Genomic DNA, 22,783 nt, shown 5'->3' with positions numbered 1-22,783 from the left:
TAAGGATTTGGGGAAGGGTAGAGAAGTGGCCGTTCATGAAATGATCCTTATGAGAGCCAGCATGGATAAGATGAGTTGAATGGCCTTGTTCTGTGCAGTAACGATTCTCTGACTCTATAAAAGATGCTGATCACAACTGTAAGAACACAACTGACTCACGAACATCTTTCAAGGAGTCATCTGATGCTTTGATTTACATACAACTCTAATCCTGTGTTACATGCTTCTTACCCAGGGGTTTTAGGGTAACCAAGGATGGGTAATAAATATTGTATCATCAGTGATATCCCCCATTTATTGTAAAAACAACACAATGCTGCAACTGATAATTTGGGCACTGGAGAATGAACATTAAAATTTGAAATTTACGAAGTGTCATATAACTTGTATAAAATGCTGTTGTTTAATTATGAGAAAAGTAATAGCTGCAAATTAAAGTTCTGCTTTTCTTGTTTAACCTCATTGAATCAGGTTCTGTGGATCTGAAGTGCCACCACAGCTGCAGGGCTCTTCCAACACAATGAGCATCACAATGAGATCAGACTCATCGATGGAATTAGAGGGATTTTCAGCCCAGTTTAGCACTTTTCAAGCTCCAGAAGGTAGATGGCACGGAATGGACTTTGTTTGTTGGTTTGTCAAAGCACAAATGATAGAATTTGGAACTGCCAACTAATTTAGCAGGGTCTGAAGCCTCTGACACATTCATTTCTTGTTCTGTCTCTGATACCCATAGGTTATATCCACCTGGATAGAGGAAATAATAAATATGGTGGCATAATAAAAATGATGTCCAATGGGCACTGGGGAGGAATATGTGCCAAACACTGGACCAATAGAGATGCCATGGTGGTGTGCCGTCAGTTAGGCTTCGGTGGACCAGCGTTAGCAACAAGGTCAATAAGAATGTGAGCTGAGTGTCGAGTGATATGCATCATCAATCTGTTTGCTGTTTGCATTTACAAAGATAATACTTCAGACCTGGAAGTTGAATTTTTTGGAAGGACTAGCACACAGTTAGTTACTTTACATATGGATGTTTGCCTCCAATATGTAAGAACTGACACAGCCCATTTCTCCCACTCTGAGAGCTGTTATCCCAGAAACACAGAGTCATAGAGTCATAGAGATGTACAGCATGGAAACAGACCCTTCAGTCCAACCTGTCCATGCTGACTAAATATCCTAATCCAATCTAGTCCCACCTGCCAGCACACGGCCCATATCCCTCCAAACCCTTCCTATTCATATACCCATCCAAATGCCTCTTAAATGTTGCAATTGTACCAGCCTCTACCACTTCCTCTGGCAGCTCATTCCATACACGTACCACTCCCTGTGTGAAATAGTTGCTCCTTAGGTCTCTTTTATATCTTTCCCCTCTCACCCTAAATCTGTGCCTTCTAGTTCTGGACTCCCTCACCCCAGGGAAAAGACTTTGCCTATTTACCCTATCCATGCCCCTCATAATTTTGTAAACCTCTATAAGGTCACCCCATAACCTCCAACGCTCCAGGGAAAACAGCCCCAGCCTGTTAAGCCTCTCCCTATAGCTCAAATCCTCCAACCCTGGCAACACCTTGTAAATCGTTTCTGAACCCTTTCAAGTTTCACATATTTCTGATAGGAAGGAGACCAGAACTGCACGCAATATTCCAACAGTGGCCTAACCTATGTTCTGTACAGCCGCAACATAACCTCCCAACTCCTGTACTCAATACTCTGACCAATAAAGGAAAGCCTTCACTATCCTATCTACCTGCAACTCCACTTTCAAGGAGCTATGAACCTGTGACTAATGTTGGATCTTTCAATTCTAATTCAAAATTGACTGGAATCTAAATTCACCATCATGATGCCTACTTTCCAGATATGAAAGATACACAAAGGTAGCCTAATTGGAAACATAGAAACTAGAAACAGGAGCAAGCCCTTCAGTCCTTTGAGCCTGCTCTCACATTCATGGTTGATTATCTAACTCAGTACTTTGTTCCTGATTACTCCTCATACTCTTTGATCCCTTTAATCCTGAGAACTAGTTCTAATTCAATTTTGAAAACATGCAATGTTTTGGCCTCAGCCACTTTGTGTGGCAGAGAAGTCCATAGGCTCACCACTTTCCGGGTGAAGAAATTTCTCCTCATCTCAGTCTGAAATGGAAATCTCTGTATCCTCACATTGTGACCCCTGGTTCTGCATTCCCTGGTCATTGGGAACATGCATCCCGTATTTATTTTCCTGCAGAGACCCATACCTATACCTAATCTGAGCGGGTGTACAGGCCAATGTGTCATCTTTTAAGCACCCTTGCAGCTGCCCAAATCAACGCAATCTGGAAATGTTTAAGCTAGGCCCTTGCATCTGAAATTAGTTTTTTGTATATCATTTTGGTTTCTGGCTTCTGGTTCATATTTATCAATGGTTCTTGGTGCTGGTTACAATTTGGTCCTGAATGAGCTGCCTATCCATCTTGCTTGAATTATGATGATAAGGTAGAGGAGGAATTAATGGCATGATTTGTTTGCCCTGCCTTCCCCATTTGAGGGAATATACCTTGAGCGTACTTGAAACATCGCACCTTCCAAGGTAGCCTATTGCTCAGTTAATTGTTTCACGCCAACCTTTCATTCTCGTTCATCCTGCTGAGTTCTGTTCTTGCCCCACAGAAATTGACACTCTGCCAATTGATTTTTCTTTCACTGGATTGACTAATGTCATTCTGTACCGTTATCCTGAACCTTGCAATACAATGAACACCATCTTCTCATTGCTTCCCCACTGAAACTTGATTTACTTACTCTACCTCATTTCTGAAGAACCAGGTTCAACAGTACATTATTTCTTATTGGACTGGTCACATACTGCTGTTGGAAGTTCTCCTGAGTATAATCCAGGAACACTTGCTCCTAACTACCCATTAAACCACCAATATCCCAGACTTTGTGCATAATTAAAATCTCCATTAGAACTATCCTACAAAGTTGGTATTTCTCTGTAACTTGTTGTAATTTGTTCTCTGTGATTCCCAGCTGATTTGCTCACCAAATCCTCCGCATTAGTTGGTGGTCCATAGATTACCCTGAATAAGGTAATGCATTCTTTATGTTCCATAGTTCGAGCTAAATTGACTCTGTCCTAGATTGGAATATCCTGCTCTCCTTAACTCACTTATATTTAACTTATATTACTCTATTATATTTTCTCTGACTTTCCCTTATTCCTGGTACATGTCAATTAAATCCAAGTACAGCTACTTGCTTAAGAATAAAGGTCAGAGCTGTAGCAACAATGCAGTGACCAACAGATGTAATGGCTGTGCAATGATTTGTTGGATTCATCAAGTATTTAGCAAACTCTTGTCCAAATTGCCTTTAGATAAAGCAGCCTACTTGATTGGCACCACATCCACAAACATCTACTCACTCCACTGCTGGCAGCATTAGTGTGTACTATCTACAAGATGCGCTGCAGAAATTCACCAAGGATCTTATATAGCATTTTCCAAACCTACAATCATTTCTATAGAGAAGGACAAGGGCAGCAGATACATGGGAACACCCACACGTTCCTCTTCACATTAGTCCCCATCCTGACTTGCAAATATATCTTCATCCCTTCACTGTTGCTGGATTGAAATCCTGGAATTCGCTCCCTAACTGCATTGTGGGTCTAGATGGATTGCAGTGGTCCAAGAAGGCAGCTCACCACAACCTTCTCAAGGGCAACAAGGGACAGGCAATAAATACTGGCCAGTAAGCATCACCCGTGTCCCACCAGTAATTAAATAGGCAATGGGCAGGGCAAACAAATCATGCCATAACCTGTATGTTAAATGCTTGCGGTTTGCATGTAAGGGCACCCAAATCCCTCTCTATACAATGCTGCTTTAAGAAGTATTTTATTTTCATATTTTTCTTATCAAAATGGATAACTTCATACTTCCCTATTTTAAATTTAAACTATTACATATTTATATACTCATTTAATTTTTCTAAGCTACTTTGCATCCTCCCCACAGTTTACTTTCCAGCCTAACTTTGTATTATCAGCAAATGTGGATATAATACACTCATCTTTGAATTTGAGATGGTCTCACTAGACCTCTGATGTGATTCTATCACTCATCTTGCCATGGCCCATTTCACTCAGACCCCCAAAAATTCTGCCCATAAATGCAACAGAGGCTCAAACACTAATCCTTACTCTACTTGACCAGTTACTGCCTGACACCCTGAAAATGATACAGTTATTCCTACTCTGTGTTTTCTGTCTGTAATCCAATCCTCAATCCATACTGATATATTAGTTACGATTACATGAGCTTTATTTGTGATGGACAGTTTATGGTACTGGAAATTAATAGTGCCTTCTCTCTCTCAGGGTTGATGTGAATCAGCAAAATACTTCACAAACAATTCCTTGTATTAAATGCAAAGGAGATGAAATGGTACTGCAGGACTGTGATATCAGAAGGGTTGGTAAATGTTCAAGCAATGAACATGCCGCAGTCATCTGCCAAGGTGAGTTGTTTGTCATACCATATTGCCAACTTCCGAGATTTGATACTCACACCTTACTATTGGGATAAAGGATGGGTTTATAAAAACAAGGTTAAAAAACAATAATTCTCTTGTTCCTTGATGTAAAAATAAATCATGTAAATATGTTTAGATTAAGCATCGCATGACACAGGGAGGGTCAGTTTAGTTCAGTTAGTTAGACAGTTGGTTTACACCACAAAATGACGCCAACAGTGTGGATTAAATTTCTGCACCTGCTGAGGTTACTATGAAGGACTCTCGTTCTCAAACTCTCCCTTACCTGTGGTGATCCTCAGGTTAAACTACTACTGGTTGTGTGTCACTCTCTCTCTATAATGAAAGAGTACCCCTACAGTCTGCTAAGACCATGGTAACTTGACTGCATGACACAGACATTGAATTTTTAAAAGTGGAGTGGACACACGTTGTGATCTTATTCAGTGAGTACTTCAATACACAAATGTATACTGCCTTTATTAGGTTTCCTCCCGGTAGTCTGTTCCTGTTTACCATATAAATGGACATCTGTAGGGAAGATTGAACTTGCCATGAATTAAAATTTATGCAACATGAACAAACTAGACCTATGGTGCTGGTTCTGCAACAAGAAAAGCATAAGCAAACATAGAACACTGAAGAAAGTCAGCAGGTCTGGCAGCATCTGTGGAGAGAGACAATGTTAACATGAGATATACTTTATTCCTTGGTGCTGAATTTCTTGTGGTACATGTTAGTAACAACACTTAAGGGATGAGCACTTACTGTCTCACAAGGAATTCCTTGATAGAAAAAAGATGTTGAAGGAACTTAGGGATGGGGGTCGCAAGATTGATAAGGAAATTGAACCTGAGAAACTATTTAGCGTAGAAATTTCAAACCATTATAATCACAAATAAACCTTGCCAACCTGAAGCTGAATACTAATTGATAATGTTAGATTACATTTTTAGAAATAAAAGCAGTCCAATGAAATTAAATTCCTCAAATTTTACTTTGAATTTGCCACAGTCATGGAATCCTGTGCAGCCTTAAAAAGTGCAGGCATTCTGAAGTCTGGGGTCTTCACAATAGATCCTGATGGTGTGGATGGTGGAGTAGATCCTTTTCCTGTTGAATGTGACATGGTCTCTGACCCAGCAACAGGTTAGTAATCCACCATAACCAGCTTTTTATTTAATATTTCAAACATTGGCAATGAAGTTGTGGAGCATTCTTCAATTCATGTTTACAATGTTTCACGCATTATTTTACAAGTATTGTGTGGTGTTAAACTGATAATTAAGAAATTCCAAGGTAAAATTCCGCTTAATGTCAAATGAGTTTGTTGATAAAGTTAATTTTGTGATTCTTTTTCAAAACAGCTACGGTCATAAATTTCCAATTTTCCTTTGTAATTTCTGGAAGTATATACAATATTGGGATAATATTCACCTCTCAAAACAGACTAACCAGCTTTCAACTCATTTCTGTTTGTGGGACAATGCTATGCTGTTACATTTTGCTGCAATAACCATGATTCTAGGCTTTTGTTGTATTATTATTGTCAGCATTATCTTTCATGATGGGCAAAACTGATCTCATAAATACTAATTTTGGAGACGAGGTGTTCCACCATCTGAATTTTGAAAAGTCAAAAAGTGGCTTCTTCAATTGTTTAGTTTTTGCAGTCATGTTTAAAAATTGAAAGTTTTTTGGCTATTCCTGTGATAAATTGATATGAAAAAGATGTGTGCAAATTTAAGAATGATCTTGGAGGTGTCTTTAAGCAGGTAAAACAAGTGATGATTATTTTGTGGAACAAATGCCTTACCTAGAGTCAGAGATGTTTCAAGTCCAAAGATTTTTATTACAAGCAAGTCGACGAGAAGATCAAACTCCTCATTCTCTTTCTCTCTCTTACACACATGCTTGAAGTCACACTCACCCTCTAAGTCCCTCAGCTTCTCTCTCCAAGACATATTTATACATAATTCTAAAAGGACAATTATAACACTGGCTTCAAAACATTCTCAGTCTTATTGGGTCTGTATCATTCCTGGCCTCACTGTTATCTTCTGGAAATCACATCCTATCAATTGCTTATAGGCGAACACACGAATGAAAAAGATACGCATGATACAAACAGAAAACAGCTCGAGCTTATGAACTATAGCCACTTAAACTTCAGCAACTCCATCCTTACCCAGCCTCACACTGAGCTGTCAGTGATGATCATCTCCTTAACTTTTATCGCTTAAACTTTTGTTTCACAACATTCTGCCGACAGGAAGGAGACCAGAATTGCATGCAATATTCCAAAGGTGGCCGAACCAATGTCCTATATAGCTGCAACATTACCTCCCAATTCCTGTACTCAATACCCTGACCAATAAAGGAAAACATACCAAACACCTTCTTCACTATCCTATCTATCTGAGACTCTACTTTCAAGGAGTTATGAACCTGCACTCCATGGTCTCTTTGTTCAGCAATGTGTTCCAGGACCTTACAATTAAGTGTATAACTCCTGCTAAGATTTGTTTTTCCAAATTGCAGCACCTCACATTTATCTAAATTAAACTCCATCTGCCACTTCTCAGCCCATTGGCCCATCTGATCAAGATCCCGTTGTAATCTGAGGTAATCTTTTTTGCTGTCCACTACACCTCCAATTTTGGTGTCATCTGCAAGCTTACTAATTATACCCCTTATGCTCACATCCAAATAATTTATATAAATGACGAAAAGTAGTGGACCCAGCACCAATCCTTGTGGTACTCCACTGGTCACAGGCCTCAAGTGTGAAAAACAATCCTCTGTCTTCTACCTTTTGAGCCAGTTCTGTGTCCAAGTTTTGAGCGGGTTCTCCCTGTATTCCATGAGATCTAACCTTGCTAATCAGTCTCCCATGGGGAACCTTGTCGAACACTTTACTGACGTTCAAACAGATCACATCTACCACTCTGCCCTCATCAATCTTCTTTGTTACTTCTTCAAAAAACACAATCAAGTTTGTGAGATGTGATTTCCCACGCACAAAAACCATGTTGACTATCCCTAATCAGTCCTTGCCTTTCCAAACACATATACATCCTTTCCATCAGGATTCCCTCCAACAACTTGCCCACCATTGACCTCAGGCTCACCCATCTATCGTTCCCTGGCTTGTCCTTACCACCCTTCTTAAACAGTGGCACCACGTTCGCCACACTCCAGTCTTCCGGCACCTCACCTGTGACTATCGATGATACAAATATCTCAGCAAGAGGCCCAGCAATCACTTCCCTAGCTTCCCACAGAGTTCGAGGGTACACCTGATCAGGTCTTGGGGATTTATCCACTTTTATGCATTTCAATACATCCAGCACTTCCTCCTCTGTAATATGGACACTTTTCAAAATGTCACTGTCTATTTCCTTGCTTTCTATATCTTCCATGTCCTCTTCTACAGTAAACACTGATGCAAAATACTCGTTTACTATCTCCCCCATCTCCTGCTACTCCACATAAAGGCCGCCTTGCTGATCTTTGAGGGGCCCTATTCTTTCCCTAGTTACCCTTTTGTTCTTAATATATTTGTAAAAACCCTTTGGATTCGCCTTAATTCGATTCGCCATGGTTATCTCATGTCCCCTTTTTGCCCTCCTGATTTCCCTCTTAAGTATACTCCTACTGCCTTTATACTCCTTTAAGGATTCACTCAATCTATCCTGTCTATACCTGACATATGCTTCCTTCTTTTTCTTAACTAAACCCTCAATTTCTTTAGTTATATGGATGGCACAATGGCACAGTGGTTAGCACTGCTGCCTCACAGCGCCAGAGACGTGGGTTCAATTCCCAGTTCGGGCAACTGTCTGTGTGGAGTTTGCATATTCTCCCTGTGTCTGCATGGGTTTCCTCTGGGTGCTCTGGTTTCCTCCCACAGTCCAAAAATGTGCAGGTCAGGTGAATTGGCCAAGCTAAATTGCCTGTAGTGTTAGGTGAAGGGGTAAATGTAGTGGAATGGGTCTGGGTGGGTTGCTCTTCGGAGGGTCGGTGTGGAATTGTTGGGCCGAAGGGCCTATTTCCACACTCTAAGTAAGTAATCTAATCATTCAGTATTCCCTACACCTACAGCCTTTCCTTTCACCCTGACAGGAATATACTGTCTCTAGTTATCTCATTTCTGAAAGCTTACCATTTTCCAGCTGTCCCTTTACCTGCGAACATCTGCCCCCAGTCAGCTTTTAGCCAATTTGCATGTTATACCAGAACGACTTGTGAAGTGTGGAAGAGACCCTTTGATTCATCAGGTCTGTACCACCAATAATATAGTACAACCTACACACGTACCCCTTGCCCGCACTAAATCCATAGCAACTTCAAACGCTCCTCCAGGTGCTTCGTAAAGGTTGCGATGTTGCTGTGCCAACTACTCTCCCAGGCATTACAGACCCTACAACCCTTTGGGTGAAAGGGATTTTCCTCAGATCTCCTCTAACCCTCCCACCTATCACTTTAAATCTATGCCAACCTGTTATTGACACCTTGTTCACCCTGTTTGTGCCCCTCATAATATTATCAGATTTCCCCCCTCAACCTTCTCTGCTTCGAAAAAGATGTGAACTTCTCCAGCCTCTCTCCATAGCTAAAATGCTCCACTCTATCTAACTTCCTGTTGAATCTCCTTTGCACCCTGTCCAGTACATCCTGCCTACAGCCTGGTGACCAGAACTGCCCACAGTACTCCAGCTGTGGCCTAACCAAAGTTTTTGTTCAGCTCCAACATGATTTTCCTGCTCTTAAAGTCTATGCCATGACTGATAAAGCAAGTGTCCTATATGTCATCTTGATTTCCCTATTAACCTGTCCTGCCACCTCCAGGGTCTTGTGGACAAACAACGCAATATCCCTCTGTTCCTCTGAACTTCCTACTGTCCTGCCATTCATTGAGGACTCTGTTGTCTTGTTCCATCTTTCAAAGTGCATCACCTCACATTTGTCAGGGTTAAATTCCATTTGCCACTGATCTGTCCGTCTGATCACTCTGTTAGTATCCTCCTGTAACGTAACATCTTCCTCTTCACTGTCGAACACCCAGCCAATTTTTGTGTCATCTGCTAATTTACTTATCATCCCCTCATATTCTTATCTCCATCTTGTATGATTACCACAAACAATAAGGGACCCAGCACTGATCCCTGTGGTTTGTCACTGCATACTGGGCTCCAGTCACACCAATAGCCTTCTACCACCACCCTCAGTCTCCTGTCATTAAGCCAATCTTGGATCGATTTTATCAAGTTACTCTGGATCCTATGTGCTTTTACTTTCTTTATCAGTCTCCCATGTGGGACCTTTTCAAAGGCTTTGCTGGAATCCATATAAATTACATCAACTGCATACCCTTATCTCTTCAAAGCATTCAAACAGATTTGTTAGGCATGACCTCCCTCTGTCCCAGCTAAGCTGATTATCCCTGATCAAATCTTGCCTTGTAAATGGAGATTAATTTTCTCCTTCATTATTTTCTCCAATAATTTCCCTAACATTGATATTAGAATCACTGGTCAATAGTTCTCTGGTCTCACTCTACCACCCATGCAAATTAGCTCACCTCCTGTGCTCTGGCACCTCCCCTGTGGCAAATAAATTTCTGCTGGGGCCCCAGTAACTCACTCTCTCATCTCCCACAAGAGTACACTACAACCAATTGTACACCACAAACTGTTTTTGTTTCAATGAGTACTTTCCTTCAAGTTTTTTTCAAGTTTTGTTCAGTTACATTTGAAAGAAAAATGATTCACATTTCTGGTTCTGCCATTCCCTGCTGCAACAAAAGGAGGTGATTTACAAGCTGTGCATTTACTGGGACGAGTACCAGTGAGGGATGCTTCATTTCAAAATTTATACTTCAGTAAAAATTTCTGTACAAAAACACTGAAATGGTGGGACATCTGGTGGAACTGTTCAGTCAAGAATAATAATGTATCAGATATTTGTGTTGAAGTGAATGCATCATCTTAATCTTTAAGAATTAATTCATTAGTGAACACAAATTCATACTAGTCTGAGTTGAACACTAATGAACTAACAATTTCATATTTAAGTGAACAAGCTGCTTAGTGAAAATTACAATCTCTTTTTTTAAGGTATTACCATAATCGGTCACGATTCAGAGGATCGAATCCGTGTATCTCCCTGTGAAGATGCTGGGTGCTATTCTCGAGCTATACATTACAATCAGGCATCTTTAGATCAACTTAAGGCTTTAACTGAGACATCAAAGTACTGTAAGCAATATATCAGTGTAAGTAACTGATACATCGTGATAATCATTTTCTTAGTCATAGGTAATGCAAAAAAAAAATGAACATGCTAGATTCTTGTCTCATTTCAGTATTTTAGTTGTTCTGCAAAATGAAAAAAAAAATTATACTTAGAAAGGAATAATTGTGAAAATAATGTAAAAAGTCCAACAGATACCTTTGTGTCCCCTGTCAAAACAGATTGTCACATAAAGAGTGAAAATGAAAGTCTACCCTTATCAATTTTCAATCTGCTTCATTTTCTCTTATCTCCGATTTACAATAACATTATTGAATGATAATACATCGATGTTTTTCCACAATCCTCAATTTAGTTATTCTTTTGTCTTACTTACATTTAGATTCTGTCACTCAGGCAACAACTTTTTTACTGAAGTGTTAGAACTAGGGAACACAGTTTAAAAAATAATAGCTTGCTTATTTAGGACGGAAATGAGGATCAATTTTTTTCCCTGTCTTTGGAATTCTGCTCCCTCGAGAAGTGTGGAAGCAGGGTTATTAATTCTTTAAAGATAAGGAAATTTTAGAGATAGGTAGATTGTTGACAAGTGAGTAAAACAGTATCGAGAATGGGTAGGACAGTAGAGTTGAGGCCACAATCAGATCAACATTTATTTTACTAAATGATAGAACAGGCTCAGAGGGGCTGAATGATCTCATACTATACCTAATTCATATATTTGCATGAGCTGTTTGAAATCAGCCAATTATTGAGACTTGACTTTTCAAATCAATCCCCACTTCCTTGACTCTGCCATTGGTTGACATGCTTTCAACCATCAGGATGATCCACTCTGACCCTCCCTTAAATTTTTTTTTTTAAGAAATGTTAACTTTTAGACACTTGTCAGTTCAGAAAGATGATTAAGGTGCTGGTCTAATGGTAATATCACTGAATGAGAGCCAACAGTTGAAACAATTACCATGGCAGCTGGTAAAATTTAAGCTCAATAATTAAATTTACAATATAAAGGCAGTCCATGTCATGTTGACCATGAACAATCATTGACTTTCTAAAGATCTCATCTGATTCATTAATGTCCTGAAGGGAAGGAAATCTGCTGTCCTTACCATCTGACGTACAGGTGGCTCCAGACCACAGCAATATGGCTGACTTTGAGCTGGCCTAGCAACCCACTTAGTTCAGGGTGATGTAAGGATGCATCGTAAATGCTGGCCTTGCCAGTGACGTCCACATCCCATGCAAGGATTAAAAATAATGTGTCCCTGGGCTGGTAGCTTTAATTTCCAGCTTATGATTTGTTAAAATCAGGAACGACTTTGGTGCTACAATATTGGGTCGAACTTTATACAGTGGCCCCACTCACTGGCAAGAAAGCCACAAACAATTTTTGTGGTCATAGAGATTTGGTGGCCTGAGTGAGTTGCTTTTGCCCCCATCTGGGAGGTTCCAAACATGCTGGCAAATCAGATGACTGGCAGCTCACTAGTCCCAACAGTGCCACCAGAAACAGTGGCAACTGCTAGAACTGCAGTCACACCTCAGGTAAGTTTGTTGCTGAGGCTTGGAGTTCAACATTAATGGGGCAGCCTCACCAGGACCAGTCAGCCAGGGTGGAGGGGAGGCCAAGGTGGCATGCAAATTTGAACAAGGTAATCTTTTCCACTAGAAGGAGTTCCTTCTTTGGGATACAGGGTTCCCAAACAGGTGGAAGTTCCCACCGAGTCCTAAGGCAGGCATACCTGAGGGCCTTGTCACCATTAAATGGTTACCATCAATGACTCAAGATTTTGTGCACTGCCTGTCAGCTACTCCAGTGCTGGTAAAATAATCATGGAGGTAGATTGATGCCAGGCACATCCTGTCCAGGTATCCCACCTGAATTTTACACACCCTCCAGCAAGCTCACCTGCTTGGAAGGATGGTGCAGCTAGGTAGGCTGTCACATTCTGCCTGAATCTTTCCCATTTTAAGAAAGGATGCTTTACTTGTACTGTTTTCTAATTCTACCTGATGAAATATGTTATGTGTTAATTTTTTAAAAAATGAAGTCCACAGATTCATTCTTCTATTTCTCTATTTCCATTCTATTCAAGAGGTGGAAAGAAAAGACAAAACACACTATGTAATTAAATATAAGGCGACATCAAATGGGAAATGTAGCAATGATTGATAGGTTCTGAACATAGATGTGCCAATCTTTGATGTATTAAAAGCATTTACTTACAATGTACAATTGTCTCTTGTAGGAAACTTGACCACATTGGTACTTGAAGAGTTAAAGTACCTTCAAGTATGATTGTGTAGATCTGTTTTCCAGATTGACTCTCAATAGGCCAGTGATGGATCAGGGATAGTAATATAAACCGTACAAGAGCACAGATAGAGAAAGTAACAACTCATTAACTTCTGCAACGTTCATAGGAACATAGCCAATTAACAATATTTTACTTCTTGTTTTGCTTAGTTGGAATGTCGCCATATCCGTTTTCTTAAGCAGCATTGGGGTTGGTGGGTGTCTCGTGATGGGCGTAAAATAAATTCCTGGGGTGGAGCTTCAACTGACAGTGGAAAATGTGCCTGTGGGGAGAATGGTAAGAACCACTGTACATTAATGATTAAAAACAGATGAATTCTCTTTTGTTACTGAACCTGAAACACTCCCTTTTTTAAAATAAATGCCAGTCAGTCTTTTGCTTCTTCTTCCTTCCTCTAATTAAATGTTGGAAAGATTGAAACGAGCCCCCTTCAAGCTCTATCATTACTGATGTCCATGTCTCCGAGGCAATAGCCTGAGATTAAACCAGACTCTTCACAGACTTTATACAGTATTTTACTGGGGATGACTTTTCAATTAAATACTCACACCATCACTAGGACCATCGCTTTCCACCTGCATGTTATTGGTTCACTTCTCTGTGTATCTACTGATGGTCCCCGCATTACAATCTATGTTACATCTAGACATGAGTCGTTCAAGTCATATTATGTAGACTTGAGGTCACACAGTCAGTTAGTCATACATGCCAACCATAGTCCCAAACTAAACGAGTCCCACCTGCCTGCATTTGGCCCATATTCCTCCAAACAGTTCTTATTCATTTATGTTTCTAAATATCTCTTAAGCATTGTAACTGTAACCACATTCACCAATTCCTCTGGAAATTCATTCCAAACATGAACCACTCTGTAAAAATATTGGATCTCATGACATTTTAATTTTTTTCTCCTCTCACCTTAAAATATGCCCCCTAATATTGGAATGTCCCACTGAAGGAAAAGACAACTACCATATCTTATTCACACACCTCATTATTTGATAAACCTCTACAAGGTCACCTCCTATGCTCAGCCAATCCAGCTTCTCAATTCACGGCAACATCCTGGCAAATCACTTCTGAACCCTCTGCACATTGATAATATCCTTCCTCTAACAGGGTGACCAGAACTGGACACAGTATTCCAGAAGAGGCTTCACCAGTTCCTGTGCAACCTCAACATAATGTCCATGATGTCATCCAAAACTCTGCTGTGGATGTATTACCCTATCACCTTTGTGGCTGTAGACCTACAATGGCTCACATTACAGCAATGTCTTCTTTCTGAAATTCTCAACTTGTTTTCAAATCCCTCCATGGCCTCATCCCTCCCCATCTCTCTAAAATCCTCCAGCCCCACAATCTTCCAAGATATCTGTAGTCAACAATTTCTTCACTCTTGAACATCCCAATTTCAATTGTTCCACCATTGCTGGCAATATCTTCAGCTGCTCAGGTCTTACACTCTGGCATTCCCTTTGTACACCTCTCTGCCTCTTTATTAAAATTTCCTCCTTTAAGACCATCCTGAAAATCTACCTCTTTAACAAAGCTTGTGGTCATCTGACCTAATGTCTCCTTATATGTCTTACTGCCATGTATTGTTTCCAATCACCTTGGGAAATGTAATTTATGTCAAATTCATGATGAAAATGCAAATTGCTGTCATCTTCATTCTTTACAACTTGTTCCGATGTTGTAAATTTAATACATCTCTCCCCTTTGCTTTTGTATTCATGTTCCAACTGGTGCTGCAAAGGTAATGTGTGGTGTATTCTTGACCCTCAGACATAATTCAAATCTGTAATTGGAGAATTTCTTGAAATATTGAGTTTTTTAAAGGTTCCCGGTCCACTCCCCCAACTTCATATTGCTGGCAAGTTTTCCTAAAGTCCTGGAAATGTCCACAGTCAGAAGTAAGAATTCTGATTGAAAAAGATATGCTGGAATCTAACTGGAATAGCTTTCAAGCCCCAGCAGTTGAAAAAAGTATAATCATTTGAAGCAGTTTCAAGCCATGTAAAAGCTAGAAACAACATGTCAACTGGATTGTATTACATTTACTCATCTGGTTAGTGAGCATCCGAATGGTTAATTGTAGTTTATGTTTAGGACTGTAGTTTATGTTTAGGACTCATGTTAGGACACCCACGTAGACTTATATATATTTAAAAATGCTAAATCTTATTAAGTGGCAAATTGTTTCGATATGATGTGGCGCTAAAAAAATTTAGCGATTTTTTTTTTCACAGGCAACTGTGCCCTGGGTCTTTCCACATGCAACTGTGATGCAAATGATGGAGTTTGGAGACAAGACAAAGGATATTTGACAGACAAAGCCATTCTTCCTGTACGTGAAGTGAGATTTGGAGATACAAGAGATGCACCTGTCGAGATGGCATTTCACAAAATCAGCCCACTTCATTGTTATGGACAGAGTAAGAGCATGTTTGAAAGCAAATGGGAATCTCAATTCGTAACTAATGCTTAAAGAATGATGACGCAGTTTAAAATTCAACTGGATTACAAAACAATACAACCAGATCAGTATCTGATTAGTAGAGGAAATGGAGGTAACAGAATAGCACAGGTATTGATAACCAACTGAACAGGATTTCTGTGACCATAAAATCCTGTTAAAAATACTGTAACATCAAATCAAGAATGCAACTTCAGTTTGAATCCCACAGGTTGCCTTAAGGTCTGAGAAATTCCAGTCTCCCTAGGCAGGTCACTGTAAAATGAATTAGTATACTGGGATACACCCAGGAGAAACTAAAAAAACAGAATTTCAACTCTCTGTCACTTTGCACTTAGTCAAAACTCAAGAGTCTGATAATTGGCCAATTCTTGACTGTATAGTATGGGTGAAAAATGTCAACATTAACAGCTTTGCTCGTGCATCATTGAAGTTGAGGAAAGCCTTTCAGAAACTCTTCTGACACATTCGATTGGGAATCCCTCATTTCACAAGAAATTAAAGTTACAAGTTTTTCTGCAGACATGGCACTTTCCAATTTTATTGGGCATGGCTGGGTTGGAGAATGTTTTCTCGTGCATTCATGGGATAACAGCATCACTGCTTTGGTCAGTATTTACTGCCGTCCTCTAACTTCTCTGGAGAAGGTAATGGTAAACTACTTCCTAAACTGCTGCAGTCCACGTATTGTGGGTTAACCCACAATGCCCTCAGGGATAGAGTTTCAGGACTTTGACCCAGTAACAGTGAAGGAACATCCAAGACATGATGATGAGAGGCTTGGCGAGGATGTTTCAGGTGATGATGTTCCCATGTATCTGCTGCACTTGTCACTTGTCCTTCTGAATGGAAATGGTCGTGGGTTTGGATGGTGCTTTATAAGAAACCTTGATGAATTTCTGCTGTGCATCTTGTAAATTGTACATGCTGCTGCTACTGAGTGTTGATATGAATTTGAAAATGGTGGATAGGATGCCAATCAAGTGGGATATTTTGTCTTGGATGGCATCAAGCTTTTTGAGTGTAATAGAGTCATACAGCACAGAAGCAGGCTCATCCATGCTGACATTTGCCTGCTTTTGTCCATATCCCTCTTATACCTTTCCTATCCATGCATCTGTCCAAATGCCTTTCATATGTTTTAATTGTACCCACCCAAACCACTTCATCTGGCAGCTTATTCCATGTATTTACCATTTATTTAAACTATACCCATCCAGGCAAGTGGAGAGTACTCCATTATACTCCAAAGTTGTGTCTTGTAGATGGAGGGCAGCATTGGGGAAATAATTTGTCTATTGTTGACCACATTGTGGATACAGTTTGCTCACCACAGAATTCCTAGTTTCTGGCCTGCTTTTATAGCCACAGTATTTATATAAGAACATAAGAACTAGGAACATGAGTAGGCTATTCACACCCTCAAACCTGCTCCATCATTTCATACAATCATGGTTGATCTCATCTCTGCCTTAACTCTATATTTTTGTCTGGTTCCCATAACCTTTCAACCCATTACTAATTTAAAAATCTCCCTATCTCCTACGTGAATTTATTCACTGTCCTATTGTCTACCACAATCTGGTGTAGTGACTCAGGACCTTCAAGAGAAGTGATTCCTCTTCATTTCTGTTTTAAATCTATACCCCCCCAACCATGTAGTCTAAAACTATGACCTCTTGTTCAAATTGCCCCACAGGCAGATACACCCAATTTGTGTCTATTTTTTCAATATTGGTAAGGAGATCTCAGTTATCTGTCAGAATAATAGGGTAGGGGATTTTAACTTTCCAAACATAGACTGGGACTGCCAGAGTGTTAAGGGTTTAGATGGAGAGGAATTTGTTAAATGTGTACAAGATACTTTTCTGGTTCAGTATATGGATGTACCTACTAGAGAAAACTTGACATACTCTTGGGAAATAAGGCAGGGCCGGTGACTGAGGTGTCAGTGAGGGAGCACTTTGGGGCCAGAGACTATAATTCTATTAGTTTCAAAATAGTGATGGAAATGATAAACCGGATCTAAAAGTTTAAGTTCTAAATTGGAAGAAGGCTAATTTTGATGGTATTAGGCAGGAACCTTCAAAAGCTGATTGGGGACAGATGTTCGCAGGTAAAGGGACGGCTGTAAAATGGGAAGCCTTCAGAAATGAGATAACGAGAATCCAGAGACAGTATATTCCTGTTAGGGTGATAGGAAAGGCTGGTAGGTTTAGGGAATGCTGGGTGACTAAAGAAATTGAGGGCTTGTTTAAGGAAAAGAAAGAAGCATATGTACAAGATAGATCGAGTGAATCCTTAGAAGAGTATAAAGGCAGTAGGAGTATAATTAAGAGGAAAAACAGGAGGGCACAAAGGGGACATGACAAAAGGGTTACTTGGGAGATAAAGAGTCCCTCAAAAATCTGCAAGGCCGCCTTTGTGTGGAGCCACAAGAGATGGGGGAGATACTAAACAAGTATTTTGCATCAGTGTTTACTGTGGAACAGGACATGAAAGATATAGAATGTAGGGAAATAGATGATGACATCTTGAAAAATGCCCACATTACAGAGGAGGAAGTGTTGGATGTCTTGAAACGCATAAAAGTGGATAAATCCCCAGGACATGATCAGGTATACACTAGAACTCTGTGGGAAGCTAGAGAAGTGATTGCTGGGCCTCTTGCTGAGATATTTGTATCATCGATAGTCACAGGTGAGGTGCCGGAAGACAGGAAGTTGGCTAATGTGGTGCAACTATTTAGGAAAGGTGATAAGGACAAGCCAGGGAACTATAGAACAGTGAGCCTGATGTCGGTGGTGGGCAAGTTGTTGGAGGAAATCCTGAGGGACAGGATGTATATGTATTTGGAAAGACAAGGACTGATTAGGTATAATCAACATGGCTTTTTGCATGGGAAATCATGTCTCACAAACTTGATGGAGTTTTTTGAAGTAGCAACAAAGAAGATTGATGAGGGCAGAGCAGTAAATGTGATCTATATGGACTTCAGTAAAGCATTCGACAAGGTTCCCCACGGGAGACTGGTTAGCAAGCTTAGATCTCACGGAATGCAGGAGAACTAGCCATTTGGATATTAAACTGACTCAAAGGTAGAAGACAGAGGGTGGTAGTGGAGGGTTGTTTTTCAGACTGGAGGCCTGTGACCAGTGGAGTGCCACAAGGATCAGTGCTGTGTCCACTACTTTTCGTCATTTATATAAATAATTTGGATATGAACATAGGGAGTATAGTTAGTAAGTTTGTAGATGACACCAAAATTGTAAGTGTAGTGGACAGCGTAGAAGGTTACCTCAGATTACAATGGGATCTTGATCAGATGGGCCAATGGGCTGAGAAGTGGCAGATGGCGTTTAATTCAGATAAATGCAAGGTGCTGCATTTTGGGAAAGCAAATCTTAGCAGGACTTATACACTTAATGTTAAAGTCCTAGGGAGTGTTGCTGAACAAAAAGACCTTGGAGTGCAGGTTCATAGCTCCTTGAAAGTAGAATTGCAGGTAGATAGTATAGCGAAGAAGGCGTTTGGTATGCTTTCTTTTATTGGTCAGAGTATTGAGTACAGGAGTTGGGAGGTCATCTTGCATCTGTACAGGACATTGGTTAGGCCACTGTTGGAATATAGGCAAAAGTGAGGACTGCAGATGCTGGAAAACAGAGTTTAGATCAGAGTGGTGCTGGAAAAGCACAGCAGATCTGGCAGCATCCGAGGAGCAGGAAAATCGATGTTTAGGACAAAATCCCTTCATCAGTGCTTTGATGAAGGGATTTTGCCCGAAACATCGATTTTCCTGCTCCTCGGATGCTGCCTGACCTGTTATGCTTTTCCAGCACCACTGTAATCTAAACACTTTTGGAATATTGCATGCAATTCTGGTCCCCTTCCTATCGGAAGGATGTTGTGAAACTTGAAAGGGTTCAGAAAAGAGTTACAAGGATGTTGCCAAGGATGTTGGCGGATTTGAGCTATGGGGAGAGGTTGAATAGGCTAGGGCTGTTTTCCCTGGAGCGTCGGAGGCTGAGGGGTGACCTTATAGAGGTTTATAAAATCATGAGGGGCATGGATAGGATAAATAGACAAAGTCTTTTGCCTGGAGTGGGAATGTCCAGAACTAAAGGGTGTAGGTTTACAGTGAGAGGGGAAAGATATAAAAGAGACCTAAGGGGCAACATTTTCACACAGAGGGTGATGCGTGTATGGAATGAGCTGCCAGAGGAAGTGGTGCAGGCTGGTACAATTGCAACATTTAAAAGGCATTTGGATGGGTATGTGAATAGGAAGGGTTTGAGGGATATGCGCCGGGCGCTCACAGGTGGGATTAGATTGGGTTGGGATATCTGGTCGGCATGGATGAGTGGGACTGAAGGGTCTGTTTCCGTGCTGTATATCTCTATGACTCTATGCCCATGTTTAGCGTTTTATATACTTAAATTAAATTTCCTCTCCTGCTCCAATATTCTATCTGGTACAGGCTTAAACTGCTCAATCTCTATAATCTTTGGAATTAATCCAGTGAACCTTCTCTGAACTGCCTCCAATGGAATTTCTGTTCAATGGTAACCCTTGGGATTTTGATTATGGTGAATTCAGCCATGGTAAGGTGATTAAATGTTAGGGGATGATGGCTAGATTATCTCCTCTTATGGTTATTGCCTGGCACCTGAGTAGCATAAACGTTTCCTGTGGAGTCAGGAACTGAGTGGCCCTGGTGGAATCCAAACTGGGCGTCACTGAGCAGGTTATTGCTGAGCAGCTGCTGCTTGATGCACTGTTGATGAGACCTTCCATCACTTTTCTGATGATCGAGAGCAGACTGATCGGGTGGTAATTGGCCGGGTTGGATTTGTTTTCACTTTGTAATAAGGACATACCTGGACAGTTTTCCACATTGTCGGGTAAATGTCAGTGTTGTAACTGTACTGGAACAGATTAGCCAGGGGTGCGTCAAGTTCTGGAGCACAGATATTCAGTACTATTGCCAGAATGTTGTCAGGGGCCCATAGCCATTTCAGTATCCAGTGCCTCCAACTGTTTCTTGGTATCATGTAGAGTGAATCAATTGGCTGAACTTGGTATGTGATGCTGGGGATCACTGGAAGAGACCAAGATGGATCACCCACTTGGCCGTTCTGGCTGAAGATTGCCGCAAATGCTTCAGCCTTCTTTTTTATACTGATGTGTTGAACTCTTCCATCATTGAGATGGAGATATTTGTAGAGCCCCCTCCTGCAATGCATTGTTTAATTCTCCACAATTATTCTCATCTGGATGTGGCAGCACTGCAGAGCACTAACCTGATTCTTTGGTTTTGAACTCAATTAGCTCTATCATTTGCTGCTTGTGCTGTTTGGAGTGCAAGTCGTCCTATTTGGTAGTTTCACCAGGATGATACCCCCTTTTTCCGTATGCCGGATGCTGCTCCTGCCATGTCCTCCTGCACTCTGCATTCAACAGGATTTTCAGGTCTGTCCATGGTAGATTTTAGGATTGGATGAACTGGTTGTTGTAAGGGCAAATGGTGAGGGGAGCAAGGATTGACATAAGTTGGCATGGAAGTCATAAAGCTCCATGATGGGAGGTTGTGGGTAGAGGGATGCAGCTTGACATTGGGGCTACAAAGGGGCTGTATGTACCTTTACCATTTTCTGGCATTGCCAGGGGTTGGTGGTATTCCAATGCAGAGGCCAGAAAATTGGTTAGTTTCCCTTGAACTACCTCCACCATTTCAACTTCATATTCCTTCAACAGCATGTGCTGGTCCCAAGATCTTATTGGGGTGAGGCATGGATTTGGATGATACACAACATTAGATACATAAATTGACAGTCAGTAGACCAATGGTGGGTTCCCTATAAAAGTTGAAATCCCTGCTTGCAATACGCAAGAATCAAAGTGCTGACCATAAGTAAAAATTGGATCAGGCAATGACTTTACCCTAGATGTTCCTATAGGCCACATGTTTACATCTATTTTAACAAAGACCTGGAAGTTGATTTCTTTCCTGGGCTGAAATTCCCGGGTAGATTGGAGATTCAACCTATGGGAACATCAATAGGCAAAAGGATTGCGCTGGCCTCTCAGTGAATGTTCTCCAAGATACTTCTGTGGAGAGATCTTGGTACCTTGTTCTTGCCCAACTTTCCACCAATCCTCTGCACTCCAGCTGCACTTACATCGGGCGTGTGACCAGCTTCATTGCGAGCAGCCCTTACATCTTAGTTGTAAAAATGCAGTGTGAGGGGGATAAAGTTACGATGTTTGAATGTTTTGAAAACTCAAAAAACGTTTAAATGATTTATGCATAAAGTGCTAAGATTATATGTTAGTTTTAATATTGCGTAAACCTTGTAGATGGTGGTGCCTCTGATTTGATAGCAGCCTGTTACAAAGCAGGAGTCTTCCTGACAGGTTTCTTGCAGTACAAGAAATCCAGCTGTCACTTAGCTTTCCATGGTTAAAAACCATCTTGGGTGCAATTGAAACAAATGTTGTTTTACTCCCACTTGTATTACCTGTTCAATGCTTTTTGTAGATTTAGTGACAAATTTTATGAACTGCAGATGTTTTGGTAAGTTGGCTGATTAGTTACAAATTGGAAACATCTTTAGCCAAGGAAAACACAAAAACATTGTAACATTTCATTCTTTCATAATACATGGTATTACAATGACCTTACTAAAAGGAGGTTTTAAACAAAGATCATTTCCATTTGAAGAAATTATTCATTCTGAATTGCCTTCCTTTGCTCACAATAAACATTACAGAATAACATCTGTGATTACTGTAATTTAGTTTTTTTTTGAAGTATAATTCTGGGACTAAAGTTAGAGGGAGACTGTTCCCAGGTCAATTCCTTATATTGTTTTTAACTTCTGGAAGCCAGGCTTGGGTTTAATTGCCTTTACTATCTCTTTGGTACTTTCGTGACAACAAGGGCCTGTTTCCACACTGTAGGGAATCTAATCTAATCTAAAATACAAGCATGTTCTTTTTCCTCATTGTTTCTTTAGTCGGACTACTTTGGGAAAGCTTGATCAAGACTAGTAATGATTGGTGAGTCAACTATTGCATATAAAAGATGGATTCATCATTTGGAAATAATTGACTAATAAGAACAGCTCATGACATGTAATATATAAACTGTGGGCAGTCCTGTGCATGGTGGACATTACATTGGTCGGAATTAT

The 22,783-nt window shown here is 40.5% G+C and overlaps 1 protein-coding gene across 1 annotated transcript in view; it reads left to right on the top strand.

Moving 5' to 3' along the window:
• The window catches only part of LOC122549850, a 35,435-nt gene that overhangs the window by 4,040 nt on the left and 8,612 nt on the right, over positions 1-22,783 (top strand). The window contains exons 3-9 of the mRNA XM_043689968.1: positions 472-602; positions 737-896; positions 4,381-4,520; positions 5,550-5,684; positions 10,655-10,812; positions 13,261-13,387; positions 15,364-15,549. Coding sequence (XP_043545903.1) covers positions 472-602; positions 737-896; positions 4,381-4,520; positions 5,550-5,684; positions 10,655-10,812; positions 13,261-13,387; positions 15,364-15,549 — 1,037 coding nt within the window. The remainder of the gene's footprint in view (positions 1-471; positions 603-736; positions 897-4,380; positions 4,521-5,549; positions 5,685-10,654; positions 10,813-13,260; positions 13,388-15,363; positions 15,550-22,783) is intronic.

The sequence above is a fragment of the Chiloscyllium plagiosum genome, chromosome 5, assembly GCF_004010195.1.
Source record: "Chiloscyllium plagiosum isolate BGI_BamShark_2017 chromosome 5, ASM401019v2, whole genome shotgun sequence".
NCBI classification, from domain to species: Eukaryota; Metazoa; Chordata; class Chondrichthyes; order Orectolobiformes; family Hemiscylliidae; genus Chiloscyllium; species Chiloscyllium plagiosum.
The sequence above is the reverse complement of the archived record's forward strand: the minus strand, read 5'-3'. Positions and strand labels throughout refer to the sequence as shown.